A 17,823-nucleotide genomic window follows, 5' to 3' on the forward strand; every position below is an offset into this window, starting at 1 on the left:
TCACCTATCCACAGAGTAGGTAATAAATAGTTGATTGGTGGGGATGCGACCGCTGGGACCCCCCACCGATCACAAGAATGGCTTACTTTGCTGTTCCTGGGAGCCCTATAGGAATGGAGCGGTAGCGTGCATCCTCGGCCACCGCTCCATTCATTTCTATGGGGCTGCCAAAGACAGCTCAAAGAGCCCTATAAAAATTAATGGAGTGAATGTCGAGGAGGCGCACAACTGCTCCATTCCTATGGGGCTTATAAGAACGGCAAAGTAAACCTGTTCTCGTGATCGGTGTGGGTCCCAGCGGTTGGACCCTCACCGATTAGCTATTTATCACCTATCCTGTGGATAGGTGATAAATAAAGATTATGGGAAAACCCCTTTAAACTATTATGTGTGGTTTAGTCTAGTAAGGAATCGTGTTAACTGAATTTAGTTTAATATTACGGTTTTGTAATTTGACTGTTTTTATATAAATGTGGGGACAACAACTTAGTAAATCTAGTTTGCGCATAAACACACACACACATATATATATACACACATACTGTATACACACACACATATATATATATATATACACACATACTGTATACACACACACACATATATATATATATTATATACTAAGTTTGTATAGGTTCTGGTTCAATGTCTTATTTTAATAGGCCTCCGGAGAAAGCAGTGGGGATGAGAGCATACGGGAACAAATTGGAGCATCAGAAACTCATGAATCTCTTCCTCTAACTCCAGCACCGGTGAGTAAATCGCTGTCTGATAAGGCTGTATAAGTGATTCAGGACTATGTACTGCATATAAAGTTACTTCTAATAATAGAAAACGTTGTGCGTAAGTTAAACCATTTATCCATTTTCGATCTTGTAATTTTTTTAGAGCATTTTGTCATGTCCTGCCCGCACTGCTTCACCATTCAGTATTTTATAAATAGGTGTCTATCTCCATAATGATAGAAATACACCAAAAGGAGTTGTATATGAAAACTTTGTTGTTGACACACACATTGTTGCAGCATTAAGGGGACTAATATTTACTATGTCTAGTTTGTGTAAGTGTTACATGCAGATTTTGCAGCGGATTTCACCCCTTCTACACTGAAAAGGGTGAAATCCACTATGAAAATCCATAACAGTAGCGCACTCAGTAGACCTTGATATGCATGATCTGCGGCTAGCCCCACCCACCCGTCACTTTCTGCCTATGCACAGTACGGGGAGAAAGCTGTCAATCAGGGTCAGGGGGCGTGGCTAGCCGCAGATCATGAATATTGGCTGCAGGAAAAAAACTTTGACTTTATTTTCAAGTAACCCAGCACTGAAATGAGGATCTCTGTGACTATTTTATACTGTTCTCAAATAGGGCAGAATAAAACTGGTGACAGATTCCATTGAAGATTATTACACATCAAAATTACAAATCAAGATGGGATGACAAGCATGTATACATTGATAGAGATATTCCCCCTAATCCCTGTTCAGATACATTTACACATGGCAGAAAATTAAATACTCACCAAATCAGTATGTGTTATTTTGCCATTGCAAAAGATGAAATCTGCTGCAAAAATGCAGAAGAACTGTGCAACATATGGGCTGGATACACATACAGCATTTTGCGTTTTTGATGGTGTTTTTAATACCTTTTTTAGCGCTTTGTGGTGATTTTTTAAGTGCAGGCAGATGTTACATTGAAGTTGTAGCGTCCATGGCCGCGGACCGTCGGGATTACCCGCCCCCCGGTAGCCGCAGCCACTGATCTGAGAGCGCTGGCACACATCTCCTCCCCAGGAGACACCAGCGCTCACTTCCGCTCCGGTCAGCTGTGTCCCGTAAGGTGTGCGCGCACGCTCGTGCCTGGCCTTAAAGGGCCAGCACGCAAAATGTTAAAATAATACGTCCCCAGGGCCGCTTTCAGATGGCCTCCTCCTGATTCTACTTAACTGGTCTTAGATCACCATAGAATGCTATGATGATGATGATGAAAGTACTGTAGAACTGTGGGAAGGCCATAATACGGATACTAAAATGCACCTGTATTATGGCCATCAAAAAGCAGCATTAAAAGTAAATTAGAGCATGCATATTATACCCAAACATAAAGAATAATAAAATAGGATTAGTTAAAATTATAGTTATACAATTTTCTAATATAAAGGGCCAGCACGCACACATGGGAATTATCATTAATTAGCCCATGATCACCCTGAACTATAAGAAGGGCCCTGCCCCTTTGCTCATTGCCTGAGCGTTGTTGTGCTTTCCTATGTTAGTCTTGCAAATGGTCCCTTAGTGTTATCCTGTTCCCGTTGTTCTCGTGTCCTGCTACCTGTACCCTGTATCCTGTGCCTTAAACCTGTTGGAGTCATGTTGTGCCACCGGTTCCGCCTGCTGTGTTACACCACGTCTGGTGTCTGCGGTCAAGGTCCCATCTGTGCCTAGCCATTGCTACAGTCTGAACCACTACAGGTACCCTTGTGCTTGGACTATTTATATATTGACTTGGTACTCTGTTGGCCAGCTGCTATCCCGCTACGGCGGTATGGCCCAGTGGGTCCACATACCCACAGATCGTGACAAAAGTCTATAGTAAAATTATAAATGCACTACACACAGTTGCGTTTTGGTTTGTGCCATTTTTGAGACAATTTTGTGGTCAGTGGCGTTTTTTTTACCAAAATCAGCATGCTCTGGGTATGGTGTTTTTCAGTACTGTATCCTCTTGTGGATTTTTGGTGCTGATCTTTGCATAAAACTCTTTACACCATACTTCATGTTTAGTCCAGGAGGCTGGAAACTTAATTACTTTGCTTGATCACTTATGTGTCTGGAGCTCATAGAAGCCATATGAATATGGACACATATGCAAAGTTGTTAAAATAATATGTCCCCAGGGCCGCTTTCAGATGGCCTTCTCCTGATTCTACTTAACTGGTCTTAGATCACCATAGAATGCTATGATGATGATGATGATGAAAGTCCAGTAGAACTGTGGGAAGGCCATGAATTGCGGCTATAATATGAATACTAAAATGCACCTGTAATATGGCCATCAAAAAGCAGCATTAAAAGTAAATTAGAACATGCATATTATACCCAAACATAAAGAATAATAAAATAGGATTAGATAAAATTAAAGTTATACAATTTTCTAATATACTTTCTGTATTAATTCCTCACAGTTTTCAAGATCTCTGTCCATGATCATGTGATAAGAATGGAATCATTAGAAGACACACACTGTAACTGTCACGATCCCAGCACCTGTATACTTCACGTGACCATGGACAGAATTTTATCCAGTGGAAGTAAACAATGAATGTTCCTACTGAATAACAACAAGCAGAGATCTTGAAAACCATGAGGAATTAATATAAAAGTAGTTTGGAAAATCGTATAACTTATCAGGGTGGGCCATTTATATGGATACACCTAAATAAAATGGGAATGGTTGGTGATATTAACTTCCTGTTTGTGGCACATTAGTATATGGGAGGGGGGAAACTTTTCGAGCTGGCGGCCATTTTGAAGTCGGCCATTTTATATCCAACTTTAGTTTTTTCAATGGGAAGAGGGTCATGTGACACATCAAACTTATCGAGAATTTCACAAGAAAAACAATGGTGTGCTTGGTTTTAACGTTACTTTATTCTTTCATGAGTTATTTACAAGTTTCTGACCACTTATAAAATGTGTTCAAAGTGCTGCCCATTGTGTTGGATTGTCAATGCAACCCTCTTCTCCCACTCTTCACACACTGATAGCAACACCGCAGAAGAAATGCTAGCACAGGCTTCCAGTATCCGTAGTTTCAGTTGCTGCACATCTCGTATCTTCACGGCATAGACTATTGCCTTCAGAGGACCCCAAAGATAAAAGTCTAAGGGGGTCAGATCGGGAGGCATTTCTTCTGCGGTGTTGATACAGCTCCTTTGTATACAGTTTTAGATACAGCTCCTTTGTATATAAAAAACTTAGATGTGATAATTTACAGTGGACCATGCATGTCAGAGACAAGCAGGTCCCGCTGTCACTGAAGATGTCAGGTTCGCGGGACTGACGGATTCAGTGAATAGCACTAGATACAGCTGCTCTGTATAGAAAATAAAGAGCAGCTGTATCTAAAAAAGTAAAAATAATTTTTAATAAAAAGTGTTTACAAAGTTACACAAAACACATGGATACACATTTTTATTTTTAAAAAAAATTGCCTTTCAAAGGTTTACATAGCCTTTAAATACATTCCCATATCCATCCATTAGTGAATGTCCTGCTTTATGTTTTCCATGATATGTCTCCCTTATGAAGTAAAACCTGTACATCTTGTAAAGAGATGTTCAACATTCAAACTTAAATGAAAAGAAAAATGATGTTTCTATTCACGGGTCCAAGATTTAATTGATCAAGCTGCCTTCAGGATATAATGCATGTTTATTACAGGCATATCTGTTACATACAGTATAAAGACAGGAAAAGGTCTGTTTCTGTGAAATTGCTGCCTTGGGATGTATTTCCAGCCTATGAGGTTAAAGATCAAAGGAGCAGATCTATTTTTACTTCCCTTTCCTGCGTGCACAAAGAAATGCGGTTTATGTTCTGATTATAGGACAATCCAGATAGCGAATGTAGGATGTATTACAATACAATAGGTATATAATTACAAAACTAAGATTTTGGATCTTTAGTCTCCTTTCCACTTTTCAGTGAATGGACAAGCACTTCCCTAGACCAGACCACAGTCCTAATACTGAAGGGTCATTTTAAAAATGACAGAGAAAGAAAAAATTGGGAATTCCAACTGATGATAACATTCCAGTCATTGACACAAGGCCTCAATCTAACACCTGGATTTATGAGCCACTACATGGACACACGTCACATCCCCCATCAGACTGACTCCAGATGCCTTAACTCCTAAGTCATCACCCCTATAACCTCCTTTTTATTTCCCCGGGTTATCTTAATGATGTATCACCTCATGTACTTATTGTCTTTGTGTGACATCTTAAATGTTGTGCTTTTTTTCTCAGTCATTCATTTGTAAAGTTGCCTGAAGAAGGAGCCTGTGTGCTCTGAAATCTTACATATATCATTTTTATGGTCAGCCAATAAAGGTATCAAACCTTCTATACTTTTGTCTTCTTTGACAAAAGTATTTAACATTGCACATTGTTTCTGGCTAACACTACACTTTTTTTTACTCTACTTAGTGAATGGACAAGTACACAAATCTACAGTATGTTCAATGTGGGTATTATAAAATGTTCTACTGTGATTTCAATGATTATCGATATCAAAGAAACATAGAGAGAACACAGAAATCCAATGTAGTTAGTATGGTAATATGGTGGTGTATTCCATCAAATGATGGGAAAATAATCATTTCAAATTCTCTGTTTTACATGGGGTGGAGTAAGTATGCACTTTTGCTAACCTGCCTCATTTCCATTTCATTGTTGTTCTATCAAAGCTTTTCTTATTTTCCATGTAAAATGCAGATGAATTTTACTTTATAGACAGAGACAGACAGACAGACAGACAGATAGAAGACCGATAGATAGATAGATAGATAGATAGATAGATAGATAGATAGATAGATAGATAGATAGATAGATAGATAGATAGATAGATAGATAGATAGATAGATAGATAAATAGATATGAGATAGATAGATAGATAGATAGATAGATAGATAGATAGATAGATAGATAGATAGATAGATAGATAGATAGATAGATAGATAGATAGATAGATAGATAGATAGATAGATAAATAGATAGATATGAGATAGATAGATAGATAGATAGATAGATAGATAGATAGATAGATAGATAGATAGATAGATAGATAGATAGATAGATAGATAGATAGATAGATCGATAGATAGATAGATGATAGATAGTTCCACACAGATGGTCTGCAGAGTAACATTATGCTGCACGCTATACAAGTGAATACAATACTTATCAGAAGCAGTAAAAGGCAGACTAAACAATAGTAAAATGCAATGGTTCACAGGTGACGTCCTCTCCGATTGTAAATGTTCTTCTTCCTCGTCTTCTTCATCTGGCCCAGAGCGCCATGAAGACTGCTTCCAGCTAAGAAATCTTTAGCACATCCTTTCCTTCTCTACACAAGCTCCCCATCATGCTGCCCTCTTTAACAGTGCCATCCTGTGGCTACCTCCAATACTGTGCTTGCTTTTTGCCCAGTGCCTCTAAATGCCCTAGCTGTAGGTACCCCCAAAATAATAGTACTACACAGATAGTGCACCAAAAATATGTAACAAGCACAAAGTTCCCCTCACAGTAAGTCAATCAATCAATCAATCAATCAAATATTGCCACAACAGTAAGGGTATGTGCACACGATATCGACCATTACGTCTGAAATTACGGAGCTGTTTTCAGGAGAAAACAGCTCCGTCATTTCAGACGTAATTGCTCGTACTCGCATTTTGCGAGGCGTCATTGACGGCCGTAATTTTGAACTGTTCTTCATTGAATTAAATGAAAAACGGCTCAGATTACGTCCAAAGAAGTGTCCTGCACTTCTTTGCCGAGGCAGTCATTTTACGCGTCGTCGTTTGGCAGCTGTCAAACGACGACGCGTAAATTACAGGTCGTCGGCACAGTACGTCGGCAAACCCATTCAAATGAATGGGCAGATGTTTGCCGACGTATTGTAGCCATATTTTCAGGCGTAAATGGAGGCATAATACGCCTCGTTTACGCCTGAAAATAGGTTGTGTGAACCCAGCCTTATAGTGCCCACATAGTGTCTTGCAAGATAATTGTGCCAAGCAGAGTGCTACTAACAGCAAAATTACTTGTCCAATTGGAATTGTTGCATACACATGGCCTATTACTAGACCTAATTTTTACTGTTAGGACATGTTCACACAGCATATTTTCAGGTGTATTTCGGAGTGTTAAACGCTTGTAGTAAGCTCTGAAATACACTTGAAATATGCCTGCAAACAGCTCTCCATTGATAACAATGGGAAATATACTGTGTAGTTCATATGAGCCATATTTTTATGCTGCTAAATTCAAAACTATGCCTCGTAAAAATAGGCCTCACAAAAAAAGATGTCACTTCTTGAAGCATTTCACAACATGATTTTTACCATTTTTCATTGATACTTCAAAAAAGCTTAAAAAATAAGCATCGAGTTACGCTTCAAAAACGTGTTCAATAATCAAAAACGCTTTGAAAATCAGCTCGAAAAACTCCTAGATTCAAAAGCTGTTTTCTCTTGAAATCAACCTCGTATTTTTTCAGCCTGAACATATGGCATGTGAACATGGCCTTATCTTTCCTTCCAAGGTTTGATAAGTGCAGATGAGACACATCTGCTAAGTGTACTTGAAATCAAATTAAGTTCATGTGCATTTCTTTTGACTTGGCAGCTTTTTGTTTTGTATTGGTGGTTATCTAGTACATTCAGTTCCAATGTATTTCGTGGTTTGTTTAACTCATTTGATACAGAAGAAAAGTGCTCAATAAGTGGATCTCACATAGAGGTTTTCTAGGTTAGTGCTCCATGACCAAACACATTAACACACTAATGGCTTGGACCACTTGAAAATGAGAAAAAAAAACTTGGCTGCCTGTAGTTTTCTTCAATGGGGCTACGGACAGGGAATCTAGAAAGATATCTCTAGTTCAGATCACTTCCAGAAACATTCACATAGATATTTGTGAATGATCTTTGCTTTTCCTTTCATAAGTTGCACTTTGACTCATAGCATACTGGTCCTTTAAACCCAGGGTGCATCCTGACGTAATTATACTTCTAGGGCATGAGGCAAATCAGGGACCATTATGTGAAGGTATTCTCTAGGACACTACAGTAAGGCCGAATTGAGAAAAGCGTATAACTCGTCTGTGTGGCGGCCGTTAAAAATACGGCATCACACGGACACATGTATTTCAATTGGGCCGTGTGAAGGGCCTGTGGAAAAATAGGACATGTATTTGAATCCGTTTTCACGGATCCCCCAATAGACTCAAGTCTATGAGGGATCCGTGAAAACAAGTCCAACTCGGACATAAAAAAACTGCAGTTTTTCACGTCCGAGTTTGCACTTGTTCATGTGAATCTGGCCTAATACTATAAAAAAAAACAGCCACACTCCCACTGTAACTGCCAGGATTTTTAGAAAAACCTGGTCTTTTCAGTTAACCCCTTCTGTACCACAATCATACCTGATTCGTTGTATTGTTTACTACCAGACCTGAAACCATGATCCATCCTCCCCCTAATCATCACTCTAGCCAAATAACGACTTTTTGTTTCAGTATTTGATCTCTTTGAGCACCAGCTGCCAGGGCACTTCTGCTTGTTTGAATGTAATGGTTGTGGATGGCACTTGGGAAGAGTCTGACGCTTGGTTTAGAACAAAAAATTGGGAACATAACTGTTCTACTGCTCTAAATAACTAAATAACTTCCAAGTTGCTCAGAGCCGTAAGTAATATAGAGATCATTTTAGTAGAATTTTTCTCAGCTGAATTGGGAGTCTTATAGTCACAAAACTATAATATATTTAGCAATTCAGGCTGCAATACATATTTAAAGCAGATCTTTGATCAAACTATGCTGCCCTATGTAAGGGCAGAATAGTATGGGGATAGGAACACTCTCCTCTTAGCCAAAACTGCACAATAAGTGTAGCGACAAATAATAGACCGGACTCATAGTTATGAGTCTGATATATTCATGACAGGAATATGCACTTATGATACACAGCAGCCAGATGTAACGGAATCACTAGTTGAGCAATTCCCCAGAGTGCAAGTTTTAGAATTGCTATGTAAGCGTTTCCACAAAGGCAGCTGGAGACTGTCTGGATAAAGCGTGCAGGTAATCCGCTATCTCAAGTCCGTCACTACTCTGATCAGCAGAGTCTAAGGCTACTCTATGGTCTTCACCAGAGCCCACCGCAAGGCAGGTTGGATTTGGCTGCATAGAACCCAGGTTGCATTAACAGCATACAGTGTTGGACAGGAGGTGCAATGCAGGCAATACCAGAATGGAAACCAGACAGACAGAGGGTAAACAGCAAACAGAATAAGTAACCAGGAATAGCTTTAAGTCCAAATAAAAAAGCAGAAGAATAATAGGAGTTGCAGAGAATACCAGCCGAGAGCAGAATGTCCAAATCAGTGAGCAAAAGGGTTAATCTAAAGACAAAGCCTAGGTCCAGTTCCAATAATCCAAATAGTCAGGTGATACAGGGTGTAGCCAGGATCTTGATCAGGTACTTGCATACCTAAAGAAATTCACAAGCAACAATGAAAGAACTGACCAGACTTAAATACTCCACCCTAGAATCTGATAGGAAGAAGTCAGAGAAATGAGATTGGCTCTGCAACTCAAACCAGAGCCACCGAGAAGCTAGGCTAGTAGTCATGACAATCCTAAAGAGACGGAGGTTTGCTAACACCAGCTGTCAATTAATAACGAGAGGGACAGGAAGAATTGGGAGAGGAAGATGAGTGCTTCCCTTATGAAGAGATGCCGTTTTGGCTTATAGGAGAGTGGACCTGTCCCCATTCTATGCTGTCCTTATATAGGTTAGCATAGTCTCATGACAGATACACTTTAAATACATATTTTAATTATGCAGTAATTAATAATTAAGTAAATCTGATCAATTAGACTATATCATATGAAATATCTGTAAACTATTTCCCATTGTATCATACCATTATAATTTTTCTGAGAGCCATAACTAATGATTCTCTTTCAGCCAAAAGCAATAAGTGGACCAGTAAAGGCACCGCCTACAGTTTCAAGCCAAGTTGAAGAGATGGAATACTCTGGCTCTGCTCAACCGTTAGAACAGATGAGTCATGCCAGCAATACAGAAAAGACGCAAGGTACTAACATTACTCCATTACCTTTCTCTTATATTTAAAATCTGTTATGAAAACATACAGTCCTTTTTCATCACACATCTTATGACATAATTACATACTTACATTAGATTTATTATACATCATTCATTGCTCATTTAATTACAACCCTCAGTTGCCCCACATTTATACCCTTGAGATATGACCCGCAGTTGGATAGTAGATAGGCATGTAGCTCTTTTTTTTTCTTCTTTTTCTTCTTTTCAAAGCTGTCATAAAATAGTATCTGCCGTTACCTCCTCTTTAGGTAGGACATTCCATATCTTGACTACTCTCACGGTAAATAACACTTTCCTTTCACTAAAGGTTCTAGCTGTGATCTAGCCTGAGCTAAAGCAGGTTGAAGTGGGAGCTGTATATACTGTGTTTTGCAGCTCTTACTTCAGCCTGTGTGAACAGCAGAGTGCGGTAGTGGAGGAATTGCTGGCAGTGTGAGGGGAGAGGAGGAGGATATGTGATCTTCCTTCTGTCCCTGTATAGTTATAGATGACCCCAGGGGGAGGGGTAACATGGACTTGCTCCAAGATTGTGACATATAGTGGTCTTTTTTTTATTCCACAACCCAGCTGTTTAACCTTTACCTCAATAATGGGGTCTGCAAACCCAAGTCTGATATCACCAAGTCTGTCCAATAATCTATCAATCACTCTCCTTGAGGAAGCCCTTACTATTTCTATAACAACAAACTTTCTAGATTGTGTAACGCCCTGATATTAGTGTACATGTCGGACCGCGAGTGTGTTGCATTAATACTCGATGTCACTTAAATGTTCATACACCCGTCGCCGAACTTCTCAATAGGTCTTGCCTATATAGTCACAGGGGCAACTACACTGACATAAATATACATTCCCTCAGATTCTACAGATCACAAAATCTCTAAAAAAAAAATAGACTTATCCTGGGCTAAAGCTAGTAACAGACTTAGTCATCCTCGGAGACTTACAAGAGTCAAAGAAAAGCTAATTGTGCATCAGCACAAACTGTAGTAAGTCCAGAAGGAAAGTACTGTGTGGTGTAGAACTGTATAGGGATCTATACTAACTAACAAAGAATGGACCACTCCAAAAATATCAAAAGAGTTTATTCACCACCACATCTCGGTGCAACGTTTCACCCTCACATTGAGGGCATTACTAACAGGTTGTCATGGTCAACCTGAATCCCTTTCAATCTTATTCAGAAAATCCATACTATCACAAACACAGGATGGCACTGTGACCATAAAATCCCTCAAAATTCTATCCAATAATCTTTTAAATTCCTGTAAAGCATTGGTTAGTGTTACATTTTATCACTTGTTTGCCTATATGTAGACTTTTCATTTATGTGACTTTACATACTGTGCAATAATTGCTTCATCTGCTGCTGAGAAAATGAATACAGACTAGTTTATTTTAATGAATGACTTTGTTTCTATTTTTCAGAAGTAAACAACAAAGAAAATGGTATTGAAACGGCAAAAGTAGAATCTTTGGCGCTTAATGACACTGGCTCAGGAAGCGAGGCATTATATCCAAACTCTAAAGGCTGGGTAAATTTTGCTGTTACAATGTAACTGTAAGAGCTTGGCCCAAAGTGCATAACTTTACATTTATCCACATTAAACTTAATTTGCCATTTCTAGTAGTATTACATTATGCTCCTCTGTGTTGATTACTTTACAGAGCTTAGTATCATCTGCAAATACTAAAATTATACTCTGTAAGCAATGTACAAGATCATTAATAAACATATTAAAAAGAAGAAGTTCCAATACTGACCCCTGTGGAAACCCACTGGTAACCTAGAGGATGTACCATTAATAACTACCCTCTGTTTTCTATCACTGAGCCAGTTGTTAACCCAATTACACATATCTTCCAAACAGTCCCAGCATTTTAATTTTATATACCAAACTTTTAAGCAGTACAGTATCAAGCACCTTCGAAAAGTCTGGATACACCACCTCCACAGACTTACCCAGGTCCAGCCTAGAATGTACCTCCTTATAAAAGCTGATCAGATTAGTTGATAGGACCGTATCCTCACAAAACCCATGCTGATGCAGCGTTAAAGGGGTTTTTACCATGAGGGGCACTTATGACATATCCACAGGATATGTCATAAATGTCAGATAGATGCGAGTCCCACCTTTGGGACCCACACCTATCTCTAGAACGGGTTTAGGGGACCCCGTTCTAGCTTGGACTTCCGGCCACTTCCTTATTACATGGTCGGCAGTTATGGAAACTCGCTGAGCTACGATGTTTCTGTAACTCCCATAGTAGTGAATGGCACTTATGGAAGCAACGTTGCATGCGAGCTATTCTGTTTCCCTAACTCCTGTCAGTTCTATGGGAGTTACGGAAACAGTGTAGCTCATTGAGTTTCCGTAACTCCCGACCATGTAATCAGTAAGTGGCCGGGAGGCAGCGTGAGCACAAAAAGCGAGAACGGAGTTTAGAGGACCCCATTCTAGAGATAGGTGTGGTTCCCAGTGGTGGGACCATCTGACATTTATGACATATCCTGTGGTTATTTCCAACAAAGCAGTAATACAACAGCATACGTCTCCAAAACTTCAAGAAGGTTTTATTATCAAAACATCATGCTACAAACAGGCAACGTTTGGACACGCAGTGAGTGAAGGGTCTTTCTCAAGCCTGGCTTTTTGAAGATTTGGAGACGTGTGCTGCTTTGTTGGAAATTACATTATGCCAGAGAAGGTTTGCCTGGCTTGACAGCGTGCACCGCACCAGGAACTCGGAACTTGTGCTGCTTCAAAAAAAAAAATGTCCTATTTTTGTCTCAATATCCTGTGGTTATGTCATAAATGTCTCTGATGGGAAAACCCCTTTAAGTTTATTTTCATTGTAAGGCCGTGTTCACACGGGACAGATACACTGCATAAAAGCACGCAGCGTATCCGCCCTGTGCGCCAAAGGGAATTCCGGGTGAAAAAGCGCCCCAAACTGTGGTGCAGTTTTTCACCCAGAAAGTCCGCTGCGGAAAACTGCTGCATTAACCAGCCTGCTACCAGGCCGGCCTCCTGGGATGACGTTCCATCCCAGGAGACTACAGCAGACTGTGATTGGCTGCAGCAGCAGTCACATGGGATGAAGCATCATCCCAGGAGACCGGCCCTCCGACGTCACACAGGCCAGCCTCCTGGGATGATGTTTCATCCCATGTAACCGCCGCTACAGTCTGTGATTGGTCACATTGGATGAAACATTATCCGAGGATGCCGAGCTGGAGGGAGGAACACAGACTTCTTGGTAAGTATGATATTTTTTCTGAAGTGCGTTTTTTGCGGCGGGATCGCTGCAAACCCGCCCCAAAGAAACTCAACAACTGCTATGTGTTGCAGGATTTACCTCCCCATTGAATTCAATGGGGAAAACCTGCAACAAATAAGCAGCAATTCCGCAAATACAATTGACATGCTGCGGAATAAAATTCTGCAACACTGGTCCATTTCTGAACGTTTTTCCCGCTCAGTATTTACGGAGCATGTGGATGAGATTTGTTCAATCTCATCCACTTTGCTGCTACTGTATTCTGCTGAGTTTTTTCCATCCGCAATTCCAGCGGAAGAAACGCAGAAGTTCTGCTACGTGTGGACAAGCCCTAATACTTCATGATAGCATCTCCTAGAAAAACCTCAAATATTGCACCCACAATGGAGGTTAAACTTACAGGCCTATAGTTTCCGGTGTGTGCTTGGCTTTGACAAACCCCATTCAGTCTTATGGAACAGTCCCAGAAATGTATGCAACAAATAAACCACGTTCACCCTTGGGCCTCATTTACAGTATACTTTGCAGATTTGGTCAGCATTTTGTAAAAGTTTTTAAAGCCAAAATCAGGAGTGGATGCAAATAACAGAAATGTAAATCTTTTCATTATAATTCCACTGTATATAGGATCCAGTCCCGGTTTTGGTTTCAAAATACTTATGCAAAATATTGACCAAATCTGCAATGTGTCAATGAGGCCTTAGGCTCCATGCACACGACCGTATTTTCATCTATTAGTACATACTGTCTGTAAATACGGATCCGTAGGCATCCGTATTTGATCCGTATATATGGATCTGTAAAAAAAGAGAGAGGCTGCAAACGATGTCATCAACATGTTGCATAGCAACACTTCTGTAAATAGGGATAGTTTATGCACATCCGTAGCCGTCCGTATTTACTGAAGCTCCCATAAACTTCTATGGGAGAGCCCGTGATGTAATTACTGACAAGAATAGGACAGGTTCTATAATTTTTTCAGCACGGACACCCATCAGTAAAAATACTGAAAGGTGTCCGTGGCCAATAGAAATAAATAGGTCCATAATTACGGACCATATTTACTGATGAAAAATATGGTCGTGTGCATGGGGCCTTAGGCTGGAATCACACATGCAGTTTTTGTGGTAGTTTTTGATGCTCTATTGATGTAGTGTTTATTGCCAAAGCCAGGAGTCGATCCAAAAAGAAGGAAAAGTATAAAGAAAAACTGATACTTCTCCTCTCTTTTGTATCTACTCCTGTGTTTGGTTAAAAAAATGAATTACAAACTGACGCAAAAAACTACATTTCTAACTACAGCCTGAAAGTGTAGGTGCACACATTTCAGATTAGTTGCCGATTTTCCAAAACAGATTTTATTGCGGAAAATGCACAGCATATTACAGTAGCAACTAAGTGGATAAGATTTGAACAAATTTGATCCAAATGCTGCGGTAAAAATCCATTGAGAAAACGTGCATAAATTGACCTGCGGTACAGATATTTAATCCGCAGTATGTCAATTTTTGCTGTGAATTCGCTACACTTTTGTTTCATTGAAATCAATGGGGAGGTAAAAGCCACAACAAATAGCAAATGTGAAAAAAAATAATAATTCTTGTTTCAATTTAATTAAAAAGTCCATACTTACTTCCCTGGCACTACCATAGCGACGGTTCTTTGTTCAGCCGGCTGTTCTTCGTGCTGCTGTCCTCCTGGGATGACATTTCATCCCATGTAACTGCGTGTTTGTGATCTTGGCCTTCACAGGGTTTTACAAGACTTATTTCTATTTAATTAATGTTTTATTTATATATTTATACAATTATAAGTCATATTTATGTTGACTTACATTTCCAATGTGCTCTCTATGCCCCGATTAAAGCCACGGTCATAGAATCCTGCACACGTTTCCTCTTTTCCGTGATTCTGATGTGACGTACGTCACATACATAGTTCACATGATCTCCCCTCTAGATTGGCACTGCCCCAATGTATGCCACATCATCACTCACTTGGCGTACATGGGCCATTGCTTTGTTTAGGAGCTACTTCATCTGTCCTGCTCTTCGCTGGTCTGCTGGCAGATATTACTGGAGATAGCCAAGGAGGTGTAGTGAGCGTGTATGTAGAGGACTATGAGGTGTAGTGGGCAGGTAGGCAATCAAAGAATTATACACCGCAAGTCAGCATGGGAAAATGTAAGCTGCCATTTCTACTGATATTTACATCATCAATAAAATGCTTAAAATCAAGGTCCCTGGTTATTGCTATTACATAACTAGACTTTTAAAAAATGTGTATTTTTTTTTCTTTGCAATATTGTTTTTATTTTTTATGACTCCTCAGATAAAACTGCATTGTAGGACGTAATACATACACTCCACCTCCCCCCAGCTTAGTGAGAGCGTTCTCTCCTTCACTGATGCAGTGTATGTCTACTTACCCTCTTCATCACTCTAGGTTGTAAGCTGGTTCTTTTCAGTCACTGCAGCTTGTTTATGCCTGATTTTGGTGGAAATTGCACAGGCTGAAAATTTGCGTCTAAAATTGAATCAAAATTGTACTGACATTTGTCTTCTTACTCCAAAAACCGAGAACAGGTAAGAAAGGTGGACGTGGCCAGACTGTAAGGCCACGTTAAGACGTGGCAAAATTTTTCCGCTGCAAATGTTGCTGCCGATTCAGGGCAATTACGCCACAAATCTGCAGCAACATTTGCATATTTGACAGGTAATTCAGACGTTGCAGATATCATAGCGGACTTGCCACAGATTTCAGTTTTTGCATTGCAAAGATTGAAATCCACAGTGAAATTCCGCTTCCTCTCCGCAGCATAATGTGCATGCTGCGGAGGGGAAATTCTGCACCACAGCCTAATTTCCGCCCAGTTATTTTCTGCAACGTCTGAACTAAGTTTATTAAAAATGTATGGAAACAAATGTAAAAAACGGCTGCTGCAGAATTCCACTGCGAACTGTCCGCAGCGGAATTCAACAGCAATTCCCGCGTCTGTACTTTTAATCACTTATCAAGAGCAAAGATTAAAAAAAGAAGTGCAAATTAGTGGCACAAATGGCTGCTCAAGGCAGATGTAAAACAAAAAAAAATTCACAGAGTCAGACAATTCCAAATGCACCAGATTTCATTGGTGTGAAATACACCATTATTAATATATGTGGACCATTAGCTACTAGTTAACCACAGGACTCTGTACACCAGTAGCAAATACATCCAAAAAGTGAAACACCACTAAGGAGGCAAAATAGGTAAAGGAGATATATTGCAAGGTGCATATGTTTTATATTTTATATATATTTTGTCTAAAATCCTTGATAGTGTTTCAAATATTTTTTCTGGATTTATCACAAATGCTGTATTGACATCATATACCGTAACGGTAACCAATCAAATGCATTTTTGCTGTTATTTGCTGACTTTATTTTATGTATTTCTTTATTTTAGGGGCAGAAGGGTCAAAAAGGAGAAGCAGGTGCAATTGGACCACCAGGGCCACCAGGAATAACTGACCAACAAGCTCAAGCAGGTCTTCCTGGGCCACCAGGACTACATGGGAAGAAAGGTGAACCTGTAAGTAAATGAATCGTACACCTGCTTCAGGGGTATACTAATATCCTTTCTATGGCTTTTTATACAGTATTTATTACAATAAATCGTGGATTTTTTGGGGAACTTTTTCAGTACTGCTATATTCTAAAATCCTGTTAGATCAAATAGATCTAAAATGTATTTAGTCTCACTTTAAATAAGTTATATTGCAGTACAATATGGTTTTAACTTTTAATTTTATTTAGCATTCCCATTGTTGTAATTGTAAATCTAAATCCTTGTAAAATCTACGTCCACAAACTGTAGTAAAACCATAGTACATGATTAGGACAAAGTGGCTGTCGTTGCTGCAAGACAAGACAAGCCAAGATTGTATGCATGTAACCAATGGATTTCCAATTAAATTCTTTTATATGTATTAATCCCGTAGTTGTCTGTCAAGTTATAAAAATGTGGCATAACTTTTTGTATACAGTCATACAGACTGTGCATTTCAATACAGTTCAGGATGTGGGATTCCAACATATCCTGGTCAGACGTTTGCCAAAAGGACACCCTTTTCATATACCTTTGCGCAATTAAGTCTATGTCGGCTCATATGGGAGATTGCCCCAGCCTAGAAGCCTATAGTGTACCACAGACATGGCGTAAAGTAAGACAACAATCCCTGTGAAAGCTGTACAGACAAGTACTGGCAGAAATGTCTTGTTGTCAAAAGTATGTGAACATATGGGACTAAAAAAAATGTTACTATACAATGGCTAAGTAGAATTTTTTAGACAACTTAAAGTGTACCTAACCTTTCAGGTGACTTTTCATAATAAGCTGTCATATGTGCAGGGCCGCCATCAGGGGGGTATTAGGGGTAGTACTGTAGGGGGCCCGGCCAAACTTAATTGAAAGGGGGGCCCGGTAACTGCCGCGACTTGCTTTTGGTAGAAAAAAACAAGCCCCTGCAATGGGGCCTGTTCTTTTCACCAAAACAATGTCGTGAGCTGCTGCGGGCCCCCGAGCTGCGGGCCCCCCTCTCATCACCGCCGCCGCGAAACACCACCGCTT

The 17,823-nt window shown here is 39.8% G+C and overlaps 1 protein-coding gene across 3 annotated transcripts in view; it reads left to right on the top strand.

Moving 5' to 3' along the window:
• The window catches only part of COL15A1 (collagen type XV alpha 1 chain), a 359,120-nt gene that overhangs the window by 163,657 nt on the left and 177,640 nt on the right, over nt 1-17,823 (top strand). For all 3 annotated transcript variants that reach the window (XM_075826867.1, XM_075826865.1, XM_075826866.1), the window contains 4 exons: nt 663-752; nt 9,766-9,895; nt 11,359-11,465; nt 16,660-16,785. In XM_075826867.1, coding sequence (XP_075682982.1) covers nt 663-752; nt 9,766-9,895; nt 11,359-11,465; nt 16,660-16,785 — 453 coding nt within the window. The remainder of the gene's footprint in view (nt 1-662; nt 753-9,765; nt 9,896-11,358; nt 11,466-16,659; nt 16,786-17,823) is intronic.

The sequence above is a fragment of the Rhinoderma darwinii genome, chromosome 5, assembly GCF_050947455.1.
Source record: "Rhinoderma darwinii isolate aRhiDar2 chromosome 5, aRhiDar2.hap1, whole genome shotgun sequence".
Taxonomy (NCBI): Eukaryota; Metazoa; Chordata; class Amphibia; order Anura; family Rhinodermatidae; genus Rhinoderma; species Rhinoderma darwinii.